Source organism: Oncorhynchus nerka, linkage group LG27 (genome assembly GCF_034236695.1).
Source record: "Oncorhynchus nerka isolate Pitt River linkage group LG27, Oner_Uvic_2.0, whole genome shotgun sequence".
NCBI lineage: Eukaryota > Metazoa > Chordata > Actinopteri > Salmoniformes > Salmonidae > Oncorhynchus > Oncorhynchus nerka.
Window position 1 is genome coordinate 49,729,761 of NC_088422.1, and position 24,369 is coordinate 49,754,129.

At 41.5% G+C, this 24,369-nt stretch overlaps 1 protein-coding gene across 1 annotated transcript; it reads right to left on the reverse strand.

The window, feature by feature from the left end:
* Positions 1–10,058: 10,058 nt before the first annotated feature.
* LOC115111930 (histone H2A.V) lies at positions 10,059–24,369 on the reverse strand. Its single transcript, XM_029638478.2, has 5 exons — positions 24,258–24,369; positions 22,665–22,742; positions 12,085–12,198; positions 11,791–11,920; positions 10,059–11,599 (listed from the first exon to the last, which is right to left on the reverse strand). The coding sequence occupies exons 1-5, from the start codon at positions 24,258–24,260 to the stop codon at positions 11,538–11,540; spliced, it is 387 nt and encodes a 128-aa protein (XP_029494338.1). The 5' UTR covers positions 24,261–24,369; the 3' UTR covers positions 10,059–11,537.

Below are 24,369 nucleotides of genomic sequence, written 5' to 3' on the forward strand. Positions count from 1 at the left end.
GAAAGAGAGAGAGGTGTATAACATCAGTAGACTCCCAGGGGTCTTGTCTTAAACAGAAGAAGACGCAGAAGATGTGTCTCAATTGTCACAGAGATAGGGCTTTCAAAGGCTAGAAGTGAAACAAGGGGAGAGGTTTCCCTTCATCTCTCTTAGCTCAGTGGGTGTGCTTGCATTCTGCAGAGAGAGAGAGAAAGAGAGAGATGACATCAATATCACAAGTAGGGTTGTACATTTTGGGGAATATTCAGAGGTGGAAACTTTCTGTGGGAATTAACGGGAATATATGGGAAGGAAATATATGCAAATTAATATTAATACTATTTAAATGTAGATGTTTTTTGCATTGGATATATTTACCATATAATATGGAGACAGAAACATAAACCTTTTACCTTAACATAAGTAGACATAATTGCAATGATTAAATCCTTCCAATAGAAATAAAAAAACAATTTAGTTACAAATTGAACTTTAATTAAATGAGCTGACTCTTCACATGGGATGATTTCACTGAACAACAAAAGAAAGGGAATATTGAATGATCCCCAATGATCCATCGCATCTCCCAAAAACGTTTTCAACATAAAATGTGATGGGGTCAAATTGGGGTCATGATAGGGGCTGTACTAAATGTTAGATGTATTATAATAATTGATTATTCTTATGTTGTATTAATAGAAGGGGAGGGGCTATGGGACCCCTCCTCATCTACATTTATAAGGTCCTAGACTACAGATTAATAATACATATATACATAAGGTTTTAGAATTGTTCCAATCTTTTCTAAGTCTCTGCCTCTTATAAATAAATGGAGTCTGTGAGAAAGCATTACAAAGATGAACAAAGAGCCCTGCAGGGGAGTAGAAGAGATAAGAGGCTAGTCAGACATACCTCTATAAATCAACTTGGAGGAGTGGACATTTACTGCCGAGGCTGTAACTGGAACTATTGTATCTCTTGCAAATTAGTATAGCTGTGTATGCATGGGCTTGGTCTGAGAAGTAGCAGGTAATGACGTATGCAGTGACATCACAGGGGGTTGACTACAGGCATGATAAAAGCAACTTGGACTTTTCCTATGGGGCAGAACTCATGAGAGACATCAGTTGTATGTGTGATGTTTGATCTTTGACTTCTGTCTACAGCTGTATTTTGATTAAAATTGTTATAATTTATAAGTGCACATTTTGAGTGTTCCTTATTTGTTAAGTAAATAAAACGGAACCAAAAAACGAAAAACGGAACCAACAAATGATAGTCTAAAAACTAAAGCTTTTGGTTGTCTTCCTCTCGGGCTTCCATGTCTTCTCCCTGGACCTCCTCAATTTTTTTATTTTTTTTATTTCACCTTTATTTAACCAGGTAGGCTAGTTGAGAACAAGTTCTCATTTGCAACTGCGACCTGGCCAATGTCCACCTCTTGAACATCAGACTCTGAGGCCTCATCTTCACTGTTACTGTCCAACCTTGTTGAGGATGGCTGGTCGTCAGGCTCAAAAAGCCTCAAATCTGCCCGGATGGCCACCAATTTTTTAACCCTTGTATTGGTCAGCCTGTTGCATGCTTTGGCGTGTGTGTTCCCAAACAAGGACCAGTTGCGCTCTGAGGCGTCTGATGTTGGTGCGATTTGGAGGATGATGGAGGCAACAGGCTGAAAGAGCCTCAGATCCACAAAGCCCCTTCCACTAGGTGGCTGATGAGATATGTTGGCATGACTGCAATACAGCATCTCCATCCCAAAGTCATTGCTTGGAAGTGTACTTTGCCAGACTGCCAAGAACCTTACCCTCATCCAGGCCAAGGTGTCGAGACACGATAATGATGACACCATAGACCGTGTTGATCTCTGCACCAGACAGGATGCTCTTGCCAGCACACTTGGGGTCCAATATGTACGTTGCGGCGTGTATGGGCTTCAGGCAGAAGTCCTCACGCATTTGATGTATTTCAGAACTGCAGTTTCCTCTGCTTGGAGCCACAGTGAAGTGGGCAGGGCGGTACAGATTTCTTCTCTTACAGTGAGAGAAAAAAGTAGTTGATCCCCTGCTGATTTTGTACGTTTGCCCACTGACAAAGTCTATAATTTTAATGGTAGGTTTATTTGAACAGTGAGAGAGAATAAAAATTAAAAATAAACGCATGTCAAAAATTTTATAAATGGATTTGCCTTTATATAGGGAAATAAGTATATGACCCCTCTGCAAAACATGACTTAGTACTTGGTGGCAACCCCAGAGGTCAGACGTTTCTCGTAGTTGGCCACCAGGTTTGCACACATCTCAGGAGGGATTTTGTCCCACACCTCTTTGCAGATCTTCTCCAAGTCATTAAGGTTTCGAGGCTGACGTTTGGCAACTCGAATCGTCAGCTCCCTCCAAAGATTTTCTATGGGATTAAGGTCTGGAGACTGGCTAGGCCACTCCAGGACCTTAATGTGCTTCTTCTTGAGCCATTCCTTTGTTGCCTTGGCCGTGTGTTTTGGGTCATTGTCATGCTGGAATACCCACCCGCGACCCATTTTCAATGCCCTGGCTGAAGGAAGGAGGTTCTCACCCAAGTTTGACGGTACATGGCCCCGTCCATCGTCCCTTTGATGTGGTGAAGTTGTCCTGTCCCCTTAGCAGAAAAACACTCCCAAAGCATAATGTTTCCACTTCCATGTTTGACGGTGGGGGTGGTGTTCTTGGGGTCATAGGCAGCATTCCTCCTCCAAACACGGCGAGTTGAGTTGATGCCGAGAGCTCCATTTTGGTCTCATCTGACCACAACACTTTCACCCAGTTGTCCTCTGAATCATTCAGATGTTCATTGGCAAACTTCAGACGGGCATGTATATGTGCTTTCTTGAGCAGGGGGACCTTGCGGGCGCTGCAGGATTTCAGTCCTTCACGGCGCAGTGTGTTACCAATTGTTTTCTTGGTGACTATGGTCCCAGCTGCCTTGAGATAATTGAAAAGATCCTCCCGTGTAGTTCTGGGCTGATTCCTCATCGTTCTCATGATCATTGCAACTCCACAAGGTGAGATCTTGCATGGAGCCCCAGGCAGAGGGAGATTGACAGTTTTTTTGTGTTTCTTCCATTTGCGAATAATCGCACCAACTGTTGTCACCTTCTCACCAAGCTGCTTGGCGATGGTCTTGTAGCCCATTCCAGCCTTGTGTAGGTCTACAATCTTGTCCCTGACATCCTTGGAGAGCTCTTTGGTCTTGGCCATGGTGGAGAGTTTGGAATCTGATTGATTGATTGCTTCTGTGGACAGGTATACAGGTAACAAACTGAGATTAGGAGCACTCCCTTTAAGAGTGTGCTCCTAATCTTAGCTCGTTACCTGTATAAAAGACACCTGGGGGCCAGAAATCTTTTTGGTTGAGAGGGGGTCAAATACTTATTTCCCTCATTAAAATGCAAATAAATTTATAACATTTTTGACATGCGTTTTCCTGGATTTTTTGTTGTTATTCTGTCTCTCACTGTTCAAATAAACCTATCATTAAAATTATAGACTGGTGATTTCTTTGTCAGTGGGCAAACGTACAAAATCAGCAGGTGATCAAATACTTTTTCCCCTCACTGTACATCTGCAAGCAGAGTCTGAACATCAAACAGGATGGCATTGTCTCCCTCAATCCGTGCAATGGCTACTGCAATAGGTTTCAGGAGTTTCAGGCTGCTTACCACTCTCTCCCAAAATACATCATTCAGGAGGATCCTCTTGATGGGGCTGTCTATATCAGCAGACTGTGATATGGACATTTCTTGGAGACTCCTTCCCCTCCAGGAGACTGTCAAACATGATGACAACACCACCCCAAAGTGTGTTGCTGGGCAGCTTCAATGTGGTGCTCTTATTCTTCTCACTTTGCTTGGTGAGGTAGATTGCTGCTATAACTTGATGACCCTTCACATACCTAACAATTTCCTTGGCTCTCTTGTAAAGCGTATCCATTGTTTTCAGTGCCATGATGTCCTTGAGGAGCAGATTCAATGCATGAACAGCACAGCCAATGGGTGTGATGTGAGGGTAGGACTTTAGACCAAGCAGCCTTCATGTTCGTAGCATTGCCTGTCACCAGTGCAAATACCTTCTGTGGTCCAAGGTCATTGATAACTGTCTTCAGCTCATCTGCAATGTAGAGACTGGTGTGTATGTTGTCCCTTGTGTCTGTGTTCTTGTAGAATACTGGTTGAAGGGTGGAGATGATGTAGTATGCTTTTGTCACTTCTAGGTTAGACTACTGCAAACTACTAAAGCACTAAATAAACTTCAGTTAGTGCTAAATACGGCTGCTAGAATCCTGACTAGAACCCCAAAATGTGATCATATTACTCCAGTGCTAGCCTCCCTACACTGGCTTCCTGTTAAGGCAAGGGCTGATATCAAGGTTTTACTGCTAACCTACAAAGCATTACATGGGCTTGCTCCTACCTATCCTTCCCGATATGGTCCTGCCGTGCATACCTACACGTACGCTATGGTCACAAGACGCAGGCCCACTAATTGTCCCTAGAATTTCTAAGCAAACAGCTGGAGGTAGGGCTTTCTCCTATAGAGCTCCATTTTTATGGAATGGTCTACCTAACCATGTGAGAGACACAGACTCGGTCTCAACCATTAAGTCTTTATTGAAGACACATCCCTTCAGTAGGTCCTATGATTGAGTGTAGTCTGGCCCAGGAATGTGAGGGTGAACGGAAAGGCACTGGGATTCTCTGCCTCTAACCCTATTACAGGGGCTGAGTCACTGGCTTACTGATGCTCTTCCATGCCGTCCCTAGGAGAGGTGCGTCACTTGAGCGGGTTGAGTCACTGACGTGGTCTTCCTATCTGGGTTGGTGCCCCCCCTTGGGTTGTGCCGTGGCGGAAATCTTTGTGGGCTATACTCGACCTTGTCTCATGATGGTAAGTTGGTGGTTGAAGATATCCCTCTAGTGGTGTGGGGGCTGTGCTTTGGCAAAGTGGGTGGGGTTATATCCTGCCTAATTGGCCCTGTCCGGGGGTATCATCGGATGGGGCCACAGTGTCTCCTGACCCCTCCTGTCTCAGCCTCCAGTATTTATGCTGCAGTAGTTTATGTGTCAGGGGGCTAGGGTCAGTCTGTCATATCTGGAGTATTTCTCCTATCTTATCCGTTGTCCTGTGTGAATTTAAGTATGCTCTCTCTAATTCTCTCTTTCTTTCTTTCTCTCTCTCGGAGGACCTGAGCCCTAGGACCATGCCTCAGGACTACCTGGCATGATGACTCCTTGCTGTCCCCAGTCCACCTGGCCGTGCTGCTGCTCCAGTTTCAACTGTTCTGCCTGCGGCTATGGAACCCTGACCTGTTCACCGGATGTGCTACCTGTCCCAGACCTGCTGTTTTCATCTCTCTAGAGACAGCAGGAGCGGTAGAGATACTCTCAATGATCGGCTATGAAAAGCCGAGTGACATTTTCTCCTGAGGTGCTGACCTGTTGCACCCTCAACAACTACTGTGATTATTATTATTTGACCATGCTGGTCATTTATGAACATTTGAACATCTTGGCCATGTGCTGTTATTATCTCCACCCGGCACAGTCAGAAGAGGACTGGCCGCCCCTCATAGCCTGGTTCCTCTCTAGGTTTCTTCCTAGGTTTTGGCCTTTCTAGGGAGTTTTTTTCTAGCCACCCTGTTTCTACACCTGCATTGCTTGCTGTTTAGGGTTTTAGGCTGGGTTTCTGTACAGCACTTTGAGATATCAGCTGATTTAAGAAGGGCTATATAAATACATTTGATTTGACGTAGTTAATTATTCCTAGCCCACGAACATTCGACCACCCATCAGAGATGATTGCAATACAGTCTGCTTTCTCTAATGATTTGCTTGACATTCACTTGAACTCGGCATCCAGCAAATGAGTAGATAAATCATGTCTGGTTGGAGGGGTGTATGCTGGGCGAGAAACATTCAGAAATCTCTTCCAATACACGTTGCCTGTGAGCATCAGAGGTGAACCAGTTGCATACACAGCTCGAGCAAGACATTCATCATCATTTCTCAGGCTACGTTCCTCCATTGAGTAAAAAAAACGTTGTATTCCAGGAGGACCAAGAGCTGTTGCTATCGATAAGGTGTCTGATTAATAATTTTGAGTAAATGAGTAAAAAAAATATATACAATTCCATGTACAGATAAATAGTCAAGCAGTTAGATTAAACAACACCTTCGTAAGATAAATGTATGGAAACAGGTGAATTAACACATTCAGTTAGAAGGCTCAAGCAAGCTAAAAACCCGCATGGTAGCAAAAACTAAAGCTAAAGTTAGAAATGATGTAAACACACTTTGCCGTAGGCTACTGTTTACTAGTTAACAAAAAAATAATGTATATCATGTAAAATATATGTAGTCCTTTTGGCTCAGACAGTGTAGTAGTGTGGGCTTAATAGCATCTCATTAGTGTGCAAGAATCAGCTGTACATGTGATTGAAGAATGCACTGTGCATGCAGAGGGTTGCAATTCCATTGAATTGGGGATGGTTTAACCAAAAAATGTGTATCCCACAAATAAAGGTAATAAGCTAACTTTTTAAATTAATTTAAGCCAAATTCCCCAAATTCCCGGGCTTAACTGGAAAAATTCCGGGGAAATTCTGGAAATTTACCAGAAAGTTTCCGACTCTTTGCAACCGTAATCACAAGTCCCTCTAAACACTGACACAATCCCCTAGTATTATGAATGTAATTAGCCCCACCTGCTATTACACCCCCATAAAAGAAATGAGAATTAAAAACAGGTTCAGCCCCTGGTTCGACTGTGATTTACTTCACCTCAAGTATTCCATTTGGCAAATCGCTTAGCATACGCATAACTCAGGCTAACTGGCTCTCTGGGGAAGGAACCAAAGGGAGTGACAAATATAGGGAAGGTAATCAGGGAAGTGATGGAGTCCAGGTGAGTCGGATGATACGCAGGTAAAAATGGTGACAGGTGTGCGCCATAACAAGCAGCCTGATGACCTAGAGGCCGGAGAGGGAGCACACGTGACAGTACCCCCAGGATGCCGACCAAAATGATGCCAGTTCAGGCAAATGAGAAATAATTGCACTCAGGCTATCCGGAAGGCCAAAGTTAGTTACTTTAAGGAACAGTTCTCTCACTGTGGGTCTAACCCCAAGAAGTTCTGGAAAATGGTTAAAGACCTGGTGAATAAACCCTCCTCCTCACAGCTGCCCATGTCTCTTAATGTTAATGATGTGGTTATTACTGACAACAAACACATGGCTGAGCTCTTCAATCACCACTTCATTAAGTCAGGATTCCTATTTGACTCTGCCATGCCTACTTGCACGTCCAACATTTCCTCATCTACTACTCCTTCTAATGCGACTATCCTCAATGCTCCTCATTATTTTCCCCCTGCCCGCTACAAAGTTTCTAACTGCAAGCGATCACTGAGTCCGAGGTGCGAAAGGAGCTCCTTAAACATGACCCCTAAAAAACATCTGGGTCATATCGTTTAGAGCCTTTCTTCTTTAAGGTTGCTGCCCCTATCATCGCCGAGCCTACCTCAGACCTTGTCTAGGCCCATGTCTATGTTGCCCTGTTTATAAATATATGGATGAGCGATGACCAAGCGGCATAGACAAGATGCAATTCTGCAAAGCAGTTGTGGCTGCATTGTATTGGTGTCTCTACCTTCTTGCCCTTTGTGCTGTTGTCTGTGCCCAACAATGTTTGTACCCTGTTTTGAACTACTACCATGTTGTGCTGCTGCCATGTTGTGTTGCTACCATGCTGTATTGTCATTTGATGCTGCCATGCTATGTTGTTGTCTAAAGTCTCTCTTTATGTAGTGCTGTGTTGTCTCTTGCTAAAAGGCCTTGTGCCTTTTGGTTGGCTGTCATTGTAAATAAGAATTTGTTCTTAACAGACTTGACTAGTTAAATAAAGGTTAAATAAATAAAATATAAGCTACGATATGAGGTCCTAAACTTAGCATGAAAGTGCATCCTTGTAGCTGTGTGGGTCAATATAGCCAAAACGTTTGCCTGAGCCAATGGCCACCAACCCCATACAAATTATGATTCATAACATTGTCATTTTTACACATTGTGTCATGAATATGAACTCAAGATAGCATTTTTATTGGTACAGAGCAGACATAATCATGCCCTATGTGTACAAACGTAAAACAAGCAGGGGTCTAGCCACCCCTTGAAGTTCTTGAGAGAGCAGCCAAGGAAGTGAAAGAAGGGAATGAGTCCTTTCGAGCAGCATCAAGTTATGAAAAAACAGACAGGATGACACTAAAGAGGTACATTGACAAAAAAGAAAACAAATGAAGGACTTCTTCGTGGAAGGACTTCTTTGGAAGACAATTGGAGGTCTACTTGGAGTTAGTTGCAGCATGTTTAGCAATGCATATACAACACATGACCAACAGTATGAACATCTCATTCCAAAATCATGGGCATTAATACAGAGTTGGTCTCCCAGGGAACGTGTTTACACTGCTCCAGATTCCAATGGCGGCGAGCTTTGCACCACTCCAGCCAACGCTTGGTGATCTTAGGCTTGTGTGTGCGGTTGCTCGAGCGTGGAAATCCATTTCATGAAGTTCCCGAAGAACAGTTCTTGTGCTGACTTTGCTTCCAGAGGCAGTTTAGAACTCGGTATCAAGCACTTACAGTTGAACGGGGCAGATCTAGCAGGGCAGAAATTTGACGAACTGACTTGCTGGAAAGGTGGCTTCCTATGATGGTGCCACGTTGAAAGTCACTGAGCTCTTCAGTAAGCCATTCTACTGCCAATGTGTGTGTATGGAGATTGCATGGCTGTGTACTCAATTTTATACACCTGTTAGCAACAGTGTGGCTGAAATAGCCAATGCCACTCATTTAAAGGGGTGTCCACATACTTTTGTATATACTGTGTATTATGGTACAGCTACATGGAACGATGTCAGATATGGATTCTGGTAGTATTGGTAAGAATGTATAAATTCAGGGTGTCTAGCAGCTTGGTCATTATGGTACTTTTTGGTAGTACATTTACAGGCATATATTATGGTAAGATTAATTGATACTCGTCCCACCATTGTAAGTGGTGAAATAAGTACAGCTAGTTATAATTGTAATGGTTTAGTAGATTATAATAAAGACTAGCAGTCTTTACCTGGCTAAAAGAAAAGGAATATAATATTATTTACAGGAAACTCACTGTACAATTACAGATTAGGTTGTATTGAAAAATGACTGGGAGGGAGAACTATGTGTGTTATGGGCAAAGAACTAAAAAAAAAATGCAATTTTTATCTGAACACTCCAAGAGTTTGTTAGTGATGTGTACACCAAGGAACTTGAAGCTTTCCACCTTCACGGTCATCTAAAACAATTCCAAATAGAATAAGTAAAAAACAAACAGAAATGAGTCAACTCTGGTTCATTAAGACCGAAGACTGTAGTGGCCAAAAAGCAATTTTAGCAGGGACATTTGAGGGCTTACTCCATTTTAAAGTAGTCAACCGGGTGGAGATTCCTATGGGTTGTAGCCTCAATGGCGCTGCCCATGCTGTCAGACGCTATAATGGTATAAAGATGAGTCCATCTCTTATGGTTCGGCCATTCCTATGGGCGAAAGGAATTGGGATAAAATGCGGAAACATTTCCATGGTTAACAGGCTGAGGAGATCATACGTTCTCTCTATAAGATTATCAGTTAACATGACTTTCATGAATTATGAAGCCTTAACGTACTCACTTGGATTACATAAAATGCTTCAAAATTCACAAAAAGTGACTAGCTGATTCTCATAGGAGATTTATTCTAAGCCTGCGTTTACCAGACTATTTTTGTGGAGTTCATTATAAAAAAGCCATTAATTTCTTAATTGGCCAACTCTTTATAAACCTTGAAAATTAAAAAAAAAAAGTTTCCAGTAGTATACCCACTCTAGCCATGATAGTCTGTTGGAACTGTTTGCAAATAAAAACATTACAACACTTATCATAGCATAACGTGCCGAAGTTTCATAACACTACAGGATATTCTAAAAATTTAGCCAAACAAATACAGAAGAAAACCACAATCAGCTTCGTTTTTATAAAAATGAGTTTTAATTCCATTTCAGTATAAAACATTTATGAAGCCCTGCCAAATCTAATTCAACTGTCACAATCTGACAAAGGTATGATTATTTCCTCTGTCCTGCCCAACAATCTAAAATAGCAGACAAATTAGGGCTGAGCGATCTAATTAATTTGAGCGATATTTCAAATGCCTATATCGCAAGAATCAATGTTTGTATTTCTCATTATGAGTGTTATGGTCTGTTTGTTCTCATGTCTTTTTGGTCTTGACTTAGTCGCTCCTTCCCACTAACACCAGAGAACTGTATATAAATGACTAGATGAACGTCTCCACCCTAAAAATGGGAGATGTCCCAAAGGCGGGAAGGCATGTGACAAGTTTAAATCCAAGCTAAACTCAAACCATTGGGCTCATTTTGGACAGATCTGACAACAAAAAAGTCACTATTTACAATTAAGGTTTGGTCCATCCAAAAAATATATCATATGGAGAATTTAGAGAAGTTAACAATACCTCCATCCAAAAAATATATCATATGGAGAATTTAGAGAAGTTAACAATACCCTTTGTCTGAACTACTGAAATTGCAAACACTAACAAAAATGTATGCTCAGTTGGTCACATGCAGCATTGCACTACCAAGTACAGCGAGCAGCATTTTAGCAAAGACGTATAGTAGTGGTCTAGTCTTGAATCTGCAATAAGGATAAAATAATGATTGCCAATGTCTCGTTCTGATTAAGTAGGCCACTAAATTTCAATCTTAACAAAGTACAGGATAGCATACTGTTTCAACAGTTGAGACAGAAGGGTGTGTTCATAACTCCACTGTTCTGCCTTGTTAGCTAGCAAATAGATCCAAGATTGCAAAACCTGAAATATAAAGATTAGCTGGCTACCTACTAGCACGTGGGCTTGTGCTTGAAACTGGTGTTAATTTTCAATGCCTGCTACAATTAGTTAATTATTAGTGAATGTATATTATGTATGCTTCTGGTTAAATTGGTAAGGAAAGGGAATTTCCATAACCTTGATCAGTGATGGCAAAAAGCATGTTAAACTACTTTGATAAAATAATTAGTGTGTTGTGGAAGGCTTATATTTAGCCTAGGTATAATTTCTCAAGCCATGGATTAGATTGTTGCTCAACTTTTTTTTAAATGCAGTGTATGACTTAATTGTACAATAACTTTTAAATTACATTTAGGAACCGCCCATAAATTCAATTTTTTTTTTAACATAACAGATTTTTAGACCATAATCGCCCAGCCCTAATACAAATGTGTTTGTCTTAAGAGTTCTCATTATGGGAAATATTACAATAATGAAAAAAAAAAAAAAAACTTAATCACTCATCGTTAGCTATAATATTAATAAAATATCAAATGTGAAGTTCTGGTCAGTCAAGTCAGTCTGAATACAAGTGTCTCCGAACACAGTCCAGTCAGAATACAAGCCTTCACAGTCAACAAGATGGTCTGTCTATGCAGTCTTCTGCTGGCCCTTCTTCCCGATCAAGGACTTATGGATGTGAGGGATCACACCTAGAAAAAGCAGCAAACAAGAATACGATTGAGTGTATGCATGTTACAAAATTAATGTCATTCACTCACACGATGTGTGTGTGTGTGTGTACTACACACTACAAATTATCCAAAAACCGGTGCATGTTGTGTTTGTCCGTATAACGGTGTGAGAGCAAGTGATCTAATAACAGTGTGCCTTCTAAACTCACCTCCTCCAGCAATGGTGGCCTTGATGAGGGAGTCCAACTCCTCGTCTCCACGGATAGCGAGCTGCAAGTGGCGAGGAGTGATGCGCTTCACCTTCAGATCTTTGGAAGCATTGCCCGCCAACTCCAGCACCTGGAAACAAATCAGCAAACCTCAACTCAAAATAACAATTCAGAGGTCTAGTATTCAATAGCACTCTTAGAATATCTTTCCAATCCCACAAATGGATACTTTTGTTTACATGACAGCAAGTCTAATCCAACAGAATGTAGTGTCAGATGGTGTGTTAGGCTCACCTCAGCAGTGAGGTATTCGAGGATGGCAGCACTGTACACGGCCGCTGTGGCTCCTACACGGCCATGGCTGGTAGTACGAGTCTTCAAGTGCCTGTGGATACGACCCACTGGGAACTGGAAGGAAGAAACCAGGGGGGAAAAAATTAGGATGAGTGGCTTTTTATACATAGCAATATTAGGTGGGGAGACAAGTGGGAAAAACCTTGAAGGACAGACATAGGGATTTAATCTCATCTGTTGGACAGTTGCCAGGGAGTGTTGCCACTACACCAAGGCTCTGCGCAGAATGAGTGGTTTCTAGTAATAGGAGCACTGAGACATGAGAAACAAAAAAAATACAAACCAGTTGAATGAAAGTTATTTTTAATACCAGGAACATGCAAAACAGCACTGCTACTCTTGCTTTGAAAACAGAACACCACGGAAACTCAAGGTCCATTATGAATGAATGACAAGGTGCATATACAGTGCATTCGGAAAGTATTTAGACCCATAATGACAAAGCAAAAACGTTGCATTTTTTTGCACAAAAAATCCCTGAAATATCACATACATGTTCAGACCTTTTACCAAGTACTTTGAAGCACCTTTGACAGCCTCAAATCTTCTTGGGTAGAACAAGCTCGGCACACCTGTATTGAGTTTCTCCATTCTTCTCTGTAGATCCTCAAGCCCTGGTTTGATGGGGAGCGTCACTGCACAGCTATTTGCAGGTTTCTCCAGAGATGTTCAATTGGGTTCAAGTCTGGGCTCTGGCTGGGTCACTCAAGGACATTGACACTTGCCTGAAGCCACTCCTGCATCATCTTGGCTGTGTGCGTAGGGTGGTTGAAAGGTGAACCGTCGCCCCCAGTTCAAGGTCCTGAGCAGGTTTTCATCAAGGATCTCTGAACTTTGCGCCATTCATCTTGACTAGTTTCCCCAGACATTGCTGCTGAAAAACATCCACACAGCATGCTGATGCCACCACTGTGCTTTACCGTAGGGATGGTGCCAGGTTTCCTCCAGACATGAGGCTTGGCATTCAGGCCAGAGTTCAATCATGGTTTCACGGTCCGACAGTCAAACTCCAAGCGAGCGGTCATGTGCCTTTTGCTGAGGAGTGGCTTCCGCCTGGCCACTACCACAAAGGCCTGATTGGTGGAGTGCTACAAAGATGGTTCTCCTTCTGGAAAGTTCTCCCATAGCCACAGAGGAACTCTGGAGCTCTGTCAGAATAACCATTGGGTTCTTGGTCACCCTCCTGACCAAGGCCCTTCTCACCTGATTGCTCAGTTTGGCCAGCTCTAGGAAGTGTCTTGGTGGTTCCAAACTTATTCCGTTTAAGAAAGAAAAAAAAAGAGAAAAAAAGTGTTCTTGGGTAACTTCAACGCTGCAGAAATGTTTTGGTACCCGTCCCCAGATCTGTGCCTTGACAATCCTGAGTACTACGGACAATTCCTTCAACCTCATGGCTTGGTTTTTGCTCTGACATGCACTGTCAACTGTGGGACCTTAGAGACAGGTGTGTGCGCGCCTTCCCAAATCATGTCCAACCAATTGAATTACCACAGGTGGACTCCAATCTAGAAACATCAAGGCTGATCAATGGAACCAGGATGCACCTGAGCTCAATTTCAAGTCTCATAGCAAAGGGTCTGAATAGTAGTGTAAATAGGGATCTACAAATGACTTTGCCAGTACCGATATGTTCCTTGCAAAAATAACGTTTAAAAAAAAAAAAAAAAAAAAAAAAAAAAAAAAAATGCAGCCTTTTAACTGTACTAGAATGCTTAACACACGTCTAAGGCACTGCATCTCAGTGCAAGAGGCGGCCTTACAGTCCCTGGTTCGAATCCAGGCTGTATCACAACCAGCCGTGATTGTGAGTCCCATAGGGTGACGCACAATTGGCCCAGCGTTGACCGGGTTTGGCCGTCATTGTAAATAAGATTTTTTTCTTAACTTGCCTTGTCTAGTTAAATAAAAGGTTACACACACACCGACCAAAAAGTAAACATTTACATATGTATTGCCAGTAAAAACCCATTTCTTTCACTTGCTATGCGGTTTCGTTCAGTCGTTTCATTCTCAATCAGGATTTCATCATACATGTCAATTAGGGGTGAAACAGTTCACAAAACTCAGTTTGGTACGATACAGTAGTGGTGTCACGGTTCGGTATTGATACATTGACAAAATAAATGCCAATTGTATTTAGATTTTCCATTTATTGTAATAGAAACATAGGTAGCTTGAATACCCAGGAGCATATGGAAACAAAGGGACAAGAAAAGAAAGTGCCTGCCTTAATTAAAACATGAGTCATTTAAACAGAACTTAGAGTGCATAGTCCAGCAGAAAATATAAAAAATAAGTCACATAGCAGTGCCTTAAATAAGACCACGAGACTGGTTACTTGAATTGATGTTTGTTTAAAAAACAAATCTGATTTAAGTTTCTTTAACTTCTTAATATAGGGGGCGCTCTTTTAATTTATGGATTTAAAAAAAGTTCGTTTTAAACAAGATATTCTGTCACGAAAAGATGCTCGACTATGCATATAATTGACAGCTTTGGAAAGAAAACACTGACGTTTCCAAAACTGCAAAGATAATGTCTGAGTGCCACAGAACTAATGCTACAGGTGAAACAAAGATGAAATTTCACACAGGAAGTGTCCCAGATTTTGAATGCGCTGTGTTCCAATGTCTCCTTATTTGGCGGTGTATGGGTCACGAATGAGCTTAGACTTTGTAGTTTCCCCGAGGTGTCGACAGCATTGTGACGTATTTGTAGGCAAATCATTGGAAGATTGACCTTAAGAGACTACATCTACCAGGTGGCCGCTTGGTGTCCTCCGTTGCAATTATTGCGTAATCTCCAGCTGCGTGTATTTTTCATTTGCTTCGAGGAGAAACACAGCTGCCACGAATGATTTATCATCGAATAGATATGTGAAAAACACCTTGAGGATTGATTCTAAACGTTTACCATGTTTCAGTCGATATTATGGAGTTAATTTGGAAAAAAGTTCGGCGTTATGACTGAATTTGAGTTTTGGTAGCCAAACATGACGCAGAAAACGGAGCGATCTCTCCTACACAAATAATATTTTTGGAAAAAAAATGAACATTTGCTATCTAACTGAGTCTCCTCATTGAAAACATCCGAAGTTCTTCAAAGGTAAATTATTTTATTTGAATGCTTTTCTTGTTTTTGTGAAAATGTTGCCTGCTGAATGCTATGCTAGCTATCAATACTCTTACACAAATGCTTGTGTAGCTATGGTTGAAAAGCATATTTTGAAAATCTGAGATGAGTGTTGTTAAAAGGCTAAGCTTGTGAGTGAATATATTTCTTTCATTTCATTTGCGATTTTCATGAATAGTTAACGTTGCGTTATGGTAATGAGCTTGAGGCTATAATTACGCTCCCGGATACGGGATTGCTCGACGCTAGAGGTTAAATTAATTAAGTTCAGCCACATTACCCTGCAGTGAGCAGAGATCGGCTTGCTGTGACAATGTCAGCTGCTGTGGAGAATACCCTCTCGCTAGGGACAGAGGTCCCAGGCACAGCCAGGTAGTGCCTTGCTAACATGAGGGTATATTAACTCTTTGGTCTTCCTCCATGTAAGTGGATCAGCATCCAGGGGAATACAGTCTACGTCCCTGAGTGAGGTCACCTCCTCCATGACCTTTGACTTGGTTCCCTGCGCCTGGGTCGTGAAAAGCTCAGCCATAGCAGACTTCTGGAGGAGAACCCCTGTCGTCTGCAGTCTCTGGAGAGGGGTTGGTGCCTTTGGCTTGATACTGCAGAATTATATTATGAAAATTACTACCTCTTAAGTGGCATTAAAAATATGATTGTTGTTAGAAATAGACACGGACAATTACTTTATGACCAATATACAACAGGTATTTTATTTATAATCTCTGCTGTTAAACAAGCAGCAGCATCCAGGTGCAGCAGGGACTTGAACCGGGAGTCCAAAGCAGTGCTCGTGTAAGAAGCTGACACCAGGGTCAGCATATCTAGGCTCCAAGTTTACTCTGATAGCAGTCTTGACATCCCTTACTGCGGGGGATACCGCCATCGATTTCTGAATCATTGTTTTCAGGACCATGGAAACTGATGGAATGCTCAGTGCTGTGACTGTTTTGAGAAGTTTGCCCACTGATAAGACTAGCAGAAGAAGTGGTCATTTTTCCAGTCACAATATCTTTGACATTCCTCACAGCTTGCTCAGTCGGTGTAGAATACACCGCAACTTTCTGCGTCTCTCAACCATGCCATGGCTTGAATTCCATCTAGTAGGGACATCTTGGATTAATTTATGGTTTGGCAGCTCCAGCATCTCCTGTTGTCTTAAACATGTGCAGCAAATGTGTTTTTAATTAAAAGGATACCACCTTCCTGGTCTTTGCTTGGAGGCAAGAGATAGTCTCTCAAAAAGCAATGGTCGGTGAATCGTCTAGATTAACCTCTGGGATATTCGGGACGGTAGCATCCCACCCCGCCAACAGCCAGTGAAAGTGCAGGGCGCCAAATTCAAAACAAAAATCTCAATAAAAATTCCTCAAACATACAAGTATTATACACCATTTTAAAGATAAAATTCATTAATCCAGCCAGTGTCTGTTTTCAAAAAGGCTTTACAGCGAAAGCACCAAACAATTGTTAGGTCTTCAAAAAGTCACAGAAAAACAGCAATTTTCCAGCCAAAGAGTCACAAGTAGAGTTCAAATTAATCACTAACCTTTGATGATTTTCAGATGACACTCATAGGACTTCATGTATGTTTTGTTCGATAAAGTGCATATTTATATCCAAAAATCTCATTTTACATTGGCGTGTTACATTCAGTAGTTCCAAAACATCTGGTGATTTTGCAGAGAGCCACATCAATTCACAGAAATACTCATAATAAACATTGATAAAAGATACAACTATTATACATGTAACTTTAGATAAACTTCTCCTTGCAACCGCCGTGTCAAATTTCCCAAAAACTTTACGGAAAAAGCACACCATGCAATAATCTGAGTATGGAGCTCAGAGACCAAAACAGCTAAAGAGATATCCGCCATGTGTAGTCAACATTAGTATTAGAAATATTCACTTACCTTCGATGATCTTCAATCAGAATGCACTCACAGGAATCCGTTCCACAATGTTTGTTTTGTTCGATAAAGTTCATAATTTATGTCCAAATACCTTCCTTTCTTAGGGCGTTTGGTAAACAAATCCAAACACGCGTGCAAGTCCAGCCGAAAGGTCGGACGAAAAGTCCAAAAAGTTCCGTTACAGTCCGTAGAAACATGTCCAACTAAGTAGACTCGATCTTTAGGATGTTAACATAAATCTGCAATAATGTTCCAACCAGAGAATTCCTTTGTCTGTAGAAAAGCAATGGAACGAGACTGTGAGTCACTCACAAGAACGCACGTCACAAGCTAAAAGCATTCTGCCAGACCTGACTCATTCCCCTCTCATTCGGCCCCACTTTACAGTAAAAGCATCAAACAAGGTTCTAAAGACTGTTGACATCTAGTGGAAGCCTTAGGAAGTGCAACATGACCAATATCCCACCATCTTCAATATTTCCCACATCCACTTCCTGGTTGGATTTTTTTCTTCAGGTTTTCGCCTGAGTTCTGTTATACTCAGACAACAGTTTTAGAAACTTCAGTGTTTTCTATACAAATCCACTAATGATATGCATATATTAGCAACTGGGCCTGAGTAGCAGACAGTTTACTCTGGGCACCTTAAATCATTCAAGCTACTCAATACTGCCCCCCAGTCAACAATGTGAACAAAGCATCCTCTGTGGCCCCAATCCAGCTAGTGTAAATGCATTTATAATATTTCTAGCGTTGTCAAAGGGATCATTATATTATATCTCCCCAACTTCCACACTGCAACTACTTCCCGTAGCTCTACAAGTTTACATTTACATTTAAGTCATTTAGCAGACGCTCTTATCCAGAGCGACTTACAAATTGGTGCGTTCACCTTAAGACATCCAGTGGAACAGCCACTTTACAATAGTGCATCTAAATCTTTTAAGGGGGGGGGGGGGGGTGAGAAGGATTACTTTATCCTATAAGTTTACACTTATCACTACTCTGAAGGGGACGTGTTTGAAGGACATGGCTTTTTATCTCCCACTCTGCTGTAATGAAATGTGCCGTTACAGTAAGGTAGCTCTCGACGTCCAACTGTCTGTTAGAGTGACAGACCGCGTTTGACAACTCGCTCGCAAGTTGTTTTGTAGAAGGCATGTATTAATGTCTGGGCAAAATGTGTCCGGGAAGGAATAGTGAAGTGCGGCTCGACCACTTCAAACATGTTCCTGAACCCTGCATTCTCTACAATAGAGAAGGGTCTCATCTGCCGCTATGAATTTTGCTATCGCTGCGTTGCTTTCTTTAGCCATACGGGAGTCAGCCGCATATTGTTGCCTGAAAGCTGTGGGGAGAAGTGGTTGCTGTTTCCTTTTTTCGCCAAATTGGAACTTCAGGGTGATGTTCGCAGAAATGAGTAGTCATGTTACTCGCATTGCCACTCAAATAGACTATCAGCAATGATCAGATCCTACATGTTGTAGACGTTATATCCACCACTCGTTGGCAAGCCCTGTTATAGTTTACAGGGAAGCCGAAATGTTACCAGACCTGAATGATTTTGGGCGTTTTCTAGTCCTGGCTCGCCAACGCGTGCCATGTTGCTCCTTTGCATTTAGCTAACTGCTAATTCCTTCATAAGCTAATTGCTGCTACGACGGTCTCAGCTCTGTTCTCACTGGAGCTAAATAATTAATGAGCGGAGCCGCACACAGCTAAGAGAACTTTAATACTATGTGGATATTTTTCCCACGTTAAATATGCAATAATATATACTTTATTTTTCTATACAATATATAAACTCAGCAAAAAAAAAAAGTGTTCTCACTGTGAATATTTGTATGAACATAGCAAGAACCAACAAGTGAGACAAACCGAGTAAGTTCCACAGACATGCGACGTGACCAACAGAAATGGAATAATGGGTCCCTGAATAGGGGGGGGGGTCAAAAGTAACAGTGAGTATCTGTGCATGATGGACCCGCCACGTCGATCCAGCTCCAGAGTACAGGCCTCGGTGTGACGCTCGTTCCTTCGACGATAAACACGAATCCAACCATCACGCCTGGTGAGACAAAACCACGACTCGTCAGTGAAGAGCACTTTTTGCCAGTCCTATCTGGTCCAGTGACGGTGGGTTTGTGCCCAAAGGTGACGTTGTTGCCGGTGATGTAAGGCAGGTCCTCACCAGACAACAGGCCTACAAGCCCCCAGTCCAGCCTATTGCGGACAGGGAGCACTGATGGAGGGATTGTGCGTTCCTGGTGTAACTCAGGCAGTTGTTGCCATCCTGTACCTGTCCCGCAGGTGTGATGTTTGGATGGACCGATCCTATGCAGGTGTTGTGACGTGGTCAACCACGTCAATCAGCTGTCCGTTCTGTCTCCCTGTAGCACTGTCTTACACGGAACCCAAAACAACTGCGCGCATCATGTATAGAATTATTTTGTCCCCCTACACCAAAACACGACACGCAGTTTAAAATATCAAAAACAAACTGAACCAATTACATTAATTTGGGAACAAGTTGAGTCATTAAACATTTATGGCAATTTAGCAGGCGTTTCATTGCCATGACAGAGGGTATCACGTCTGCTGCAGATGCATTTGATTAGCTCATTTCTTGAGTCAGTTGTTGGATTGGCACTAGGAACATGTTCATGTTTCCAAGTTAAACGTTCTCAAATGCCATCGAAATGGCAGCAGTGGTATGAGAACCAGCACTTTCTTGAGCGAGCAATACAGCTTTCCTCTGTACGAAATCTTCATCGACCCACTGTGCCAGACTCAGCATGCTCATGGGGCTGATGTCGCTGGTCCAAATGTCAGCCGTGAAGCTAATAGCAGTGACACCCATAGATGCACAATATTGTTGAAATGCACAACTGCAGTAGGGAAACATCTGGAAAATAGCAACTACTTTGTAGTGTGTACCGGGGCTCGAGGTGCTCGACCAGTCGGTGGAAGCCAACATCATCCATGACAGAACAGTTGATTGTAAAGGGCAATGAATCTCATTATCTTGGCGTTAATGGATTTCGCCTTTGAGTTCTCACTGAAGTTCTTACGCTTTCAAATGACTGCTTAACTTGAACTTGTTAGAAGTGTGCGCCTAGCATTTCTGCTTTTGTTCTGATTAGCACTATTTTTCATGGCATCATCTACCGATGTTATATAGGTATGCACCTCAGCTTTGACGCCGGGCCGATGCTGGCATTTTTAGCCAATAATCGGGGCGATTACGATATATCGTGCATCCCTAGTAAATAAGGAACTTAATAAAAATATATATAAAATCACATTTGCAAACATTACTAAACCTGTTTTCGCTTTGTTATTATAGGGCATGGTTTAGACTAACGAGGAAAAATAACTATCCATTTTGGATAAAGTCAGTCTGAATTACTATCCCAATCTCCTGTACACAGAGAGAATAGAAAGGAAACAATTTCAAAGATTTTACCGAGTTACAGTTCATAAAGGAAGTCAGTCAATTTAAACATAGTGAACAAATATGAAATGCAACTTGTAAAGTGTTAAGCAGTGCTTCATTTGTCAAATCGTGAGGTGCCAGCCCAAAGTGCACATGAGGGGAGGGGGGGTGACCTGGGGAGTAAAATGTTTATCAGCTTTATAATAAAGCATTGCATGCATAGTCACATTTGCGTCATGGTATAGATCAGTAGAGGGACTTACAGATGTGGCACAAATGGGAGTGTTTTTAGTAGCCTAGGGTCCAGGAAAAATGTGTTCTTTTATAAACACATTTCATGGAATTCGACATAATTTTACATGACTGGAGACTTTGGCAGAATCTTTAATACCGCACAAATGATCGGAATGGCAGGGTACTTTGACACTGTCAAACAGATCAATAAAAACTACCATGCCTTGATTTCATCAATAGCCTACGTGTATGGAGATGTACTGTAGGCTACAATAAGAGGGGGAAATTAAGCTGTAAACCATTTTTTAGGATTACCCAATGATGGGCAGCTCACTCGCTGGTGATTGTCAAAGCTCTCGTGCCAAAAGCCTCTCGTTAAACAATATTTGGAAGTGGATCAAATATTTTAGTAGCCTACAGCATACTCTTTCCTTTACAACGCGTTTTCCCTTAATTGTATTTGAAATCTTGCGAATGGGCTGTTGTCCGCATTGTTTTCACTGACAGATATGCCACACATTCCTGACTGTAGGCTATTCCTTGTTATTGGGCTACAATACAGCTAGACCATTTCCAAAGAATATATCTATTAATCCCCTGTGGCTAAATTATAGGCCTCATGGTGTAGTAGGCTATTCTGAATGATTTAATTTCTGAACAGACAGCAGTAATTCTATAACTTTGGCAAATGTGTTTACAATTATCAGGGGTGCTGCAGTTCGTTCAGAACCCGTCATTTGACTATCATTCTATAAGGAAATAAATAAGGAAATGCAACGCTAAAGAGATGAGTTGCAGGCTCACGTCTAGCAGAGTAGAGAAATCATAGAATGTGAATTTCATTCTAGTTCTGAGACAACTGGAGTGCTTCACACAGCCACGTGTTGGTCTCAAACACAAGTTACAATGTTGTGCAAATCAACCCAAATAAACTTAGAATATTGGGCCCAGCTTGAAAAAAAAAACTCAGGTGATTTGAGTGTGTGTATTAATTAGAGGCAACTCAAATGAGCTTTTGTTAGAATCGACATATTGCAAAAAGTGAAAATTATTCTTCATGCAACGAGAGGATCCGGCCAAATGCACAACAAAACAGCCCCAAACTGAAAGGTGCCAGATCCTGTTCCAGCAGGATCCGGCTCATATTAAGCACTGGTCCCATGTTTCAAACTGAAATAAAAGATCCCAGAAATGTTCAATATGCATGAAACGGTAATTGCTCTCAAATTCTGTGCATAAATGTGATAATCCACCCACCTGACAGGTGTGGAATATCAAGAAGCCGATTAAACAGCATGGGGACAATATAAGGCCAATAAAATGTGCAGTTGCCACAAAATGCCACAGATGTGTCAAGACTTTAAGGGAGTGTACAACCGGCATGCTGACTGCAGGAAAGTCCACCAGAGAAATCCACATTCAAGTCTTTGGCAACAGCTCTGATGGCCATACCTGCAGTCAGCATGCCAAATGCACACTCCTGCAACTTGAGACATCTGTGGACAAAACTGCACATTTTAGAGTGGCCTTTTATTGTCCCCAGCATAAGCTGCACCTGTGTAATGATCATGACATTTAATCAGCTTCTTGATATGCCACACCTGTCAGGTAGGTGGATTATCGTGGCAAAGGAGAAAGTCTGGTCAACAAGGATGTAAACATTTGTACACAGATTGAGAGAAATAAGCTTTGATTATGGAACACTTCAGGATAATTTCTCAGCTAACGCAACCAACACTTCAAAGTTACATTTATATTTTTGTTCAGTATATAAGGTCTCTGTAGTGGTATTCAAATCTTACCTGCAGTCCAGCTCTCTGGGAGCGCGACACCGCTTTCGCCTTAGCTTTGCCACTGTCTTTCCCTGCCTTACCACCAGCCTGGAATAGATGGTGAAAGACACAGCATTACAAAATTAGCCAGTAGAATGAGACTTGAAACCATGTGATTTGCATGCATTATTTTTTAGTCAAGTACCCCTTCCCCAAATGACCAGATAAATCCTAACTCTTGTTAATTGGCCCATATTACATCTTCAGACAAAGTAAACATTTTGACATATACATTTTACACACAGCATTCACAACAAAGATTGTTTTTATGCACAAATGTATACCGTAAATGTCTTAGTGTTACCAGTAATAACCATTAACCTTGAGCTTTTTAATCCCAGCCCATCTACCTCAGACCACCCTGTTGATTTCCATGTGCCAACTACTTTACCTGTTAAATTCATTTCAAACCTTTAAAAAAATGGCATAGTATCCAGTGCAAGTTAAAGATACCTTTTCCTATGAGTATTATTATAATATTGTTGACTGACGATGCTTTCCAAATCACCCAACACTGCTATTTGTAGGGTTCATTTTAAATGAGTGTTTTTCAGCCATTCCTCAACCTGTGATGAAACAATCTACATTTGGGGAATAACAGTAAATTATCTAATGATTGTCAGAGGCAAGAATTTTTAATTAGAATTTAAATAGAAAAACTTTTGAATCAACCATTGTTCTGTTTATCAATTCCTACACCATCAACCATGGAATTCGTACAGCGATAATCTCTTCACAGCTATTTTTGCACGTCTGTCAAAATTTGTCATCAAATGTCAGTGTTTCTTAAATCCTTGGGACCCAAAGGGAGCCCAAATAACCTGACTGTGTCCCAGGTCAGCAATCTTCACTTGCCTGGCTGACATAGCTAACGTTACCTAGACAAAACTCAAGATGGATTCATATGTCCATATATAAATAACTAATTATGAAGATGGTTAGCTAACTAGAAAGCCAGGCGAATCACCCCATTTTGGTTTACGTTTCCCGCCAATTCTTGACAAGCAACAACTCAACTGGCATCAAATAAGAAGGCTAACTAAGCTGGATAACACTATTGCAAAGTGGAGCGTTACATAAACTAATAGAATTAGCCATTTGCTGAAATTTACTGCAATGCTAAATGGCTAATTATTAGTATCTAGTTAGAGCACCTCGACAGATTTTGCAATATTGACATGATACAGAACTGCCGCGGAGCAACCAGACCAGCCAACACGAAAAAAATAGCTAGGCTAACGTTAACTATCGAAATTAGTTAACGTTAGTAGCCTACTTGCCACATTATTTGCATGCAGAAGATGTAATGCATGTGGGAAATGTAACACTAGCAATTACCAAACAGAAAATAAAGTTAAAAAGTCACTCTTAACTAGCTACAGTAACGTTAGTAGCTAGGAACCCGACCATGCTAAGTTAGCTGGTAAACGCTAGTTTAGCGTTGCTTTTCAGTCAATTTGAAGAAGTAGCACGTAATGCTAGCGAATGTACAATTAAACCATAAACAAATTCTATACGAATCTGTAGTTAATAATAGTATCGCTACAGATAATAAACACATACCATTTCGTTATTTGGTTGTGGAACTGAGGAGATCGGAAACAATTTCGGTTCAAGACCGAGAGAAAAAAAATAGAGCCCTTAACAATACTATACCCGGGACTCCTTGCGAATG

Excerpts from the sequence above, each read along its gene's own strand:
- LOC115111930 (XM_029638478.2), bottom strand. Across the intron at positions 12,199-22,664 it reads CCCAGAGAGCTGGACTGCAG|TTCCCAGTGGGTCGTATCCA; the intron begins GTAAGATTTGAA and ends TCTTCCTTCCAG. Across the intron at positions 11,600-11,790 it reads GGCCACCATTGCTGGAGGAG|GTGTGATCCCTCACATCCAT; the intron begins GTGAGTTTAGAA and ends TGCTTTTTCTAG.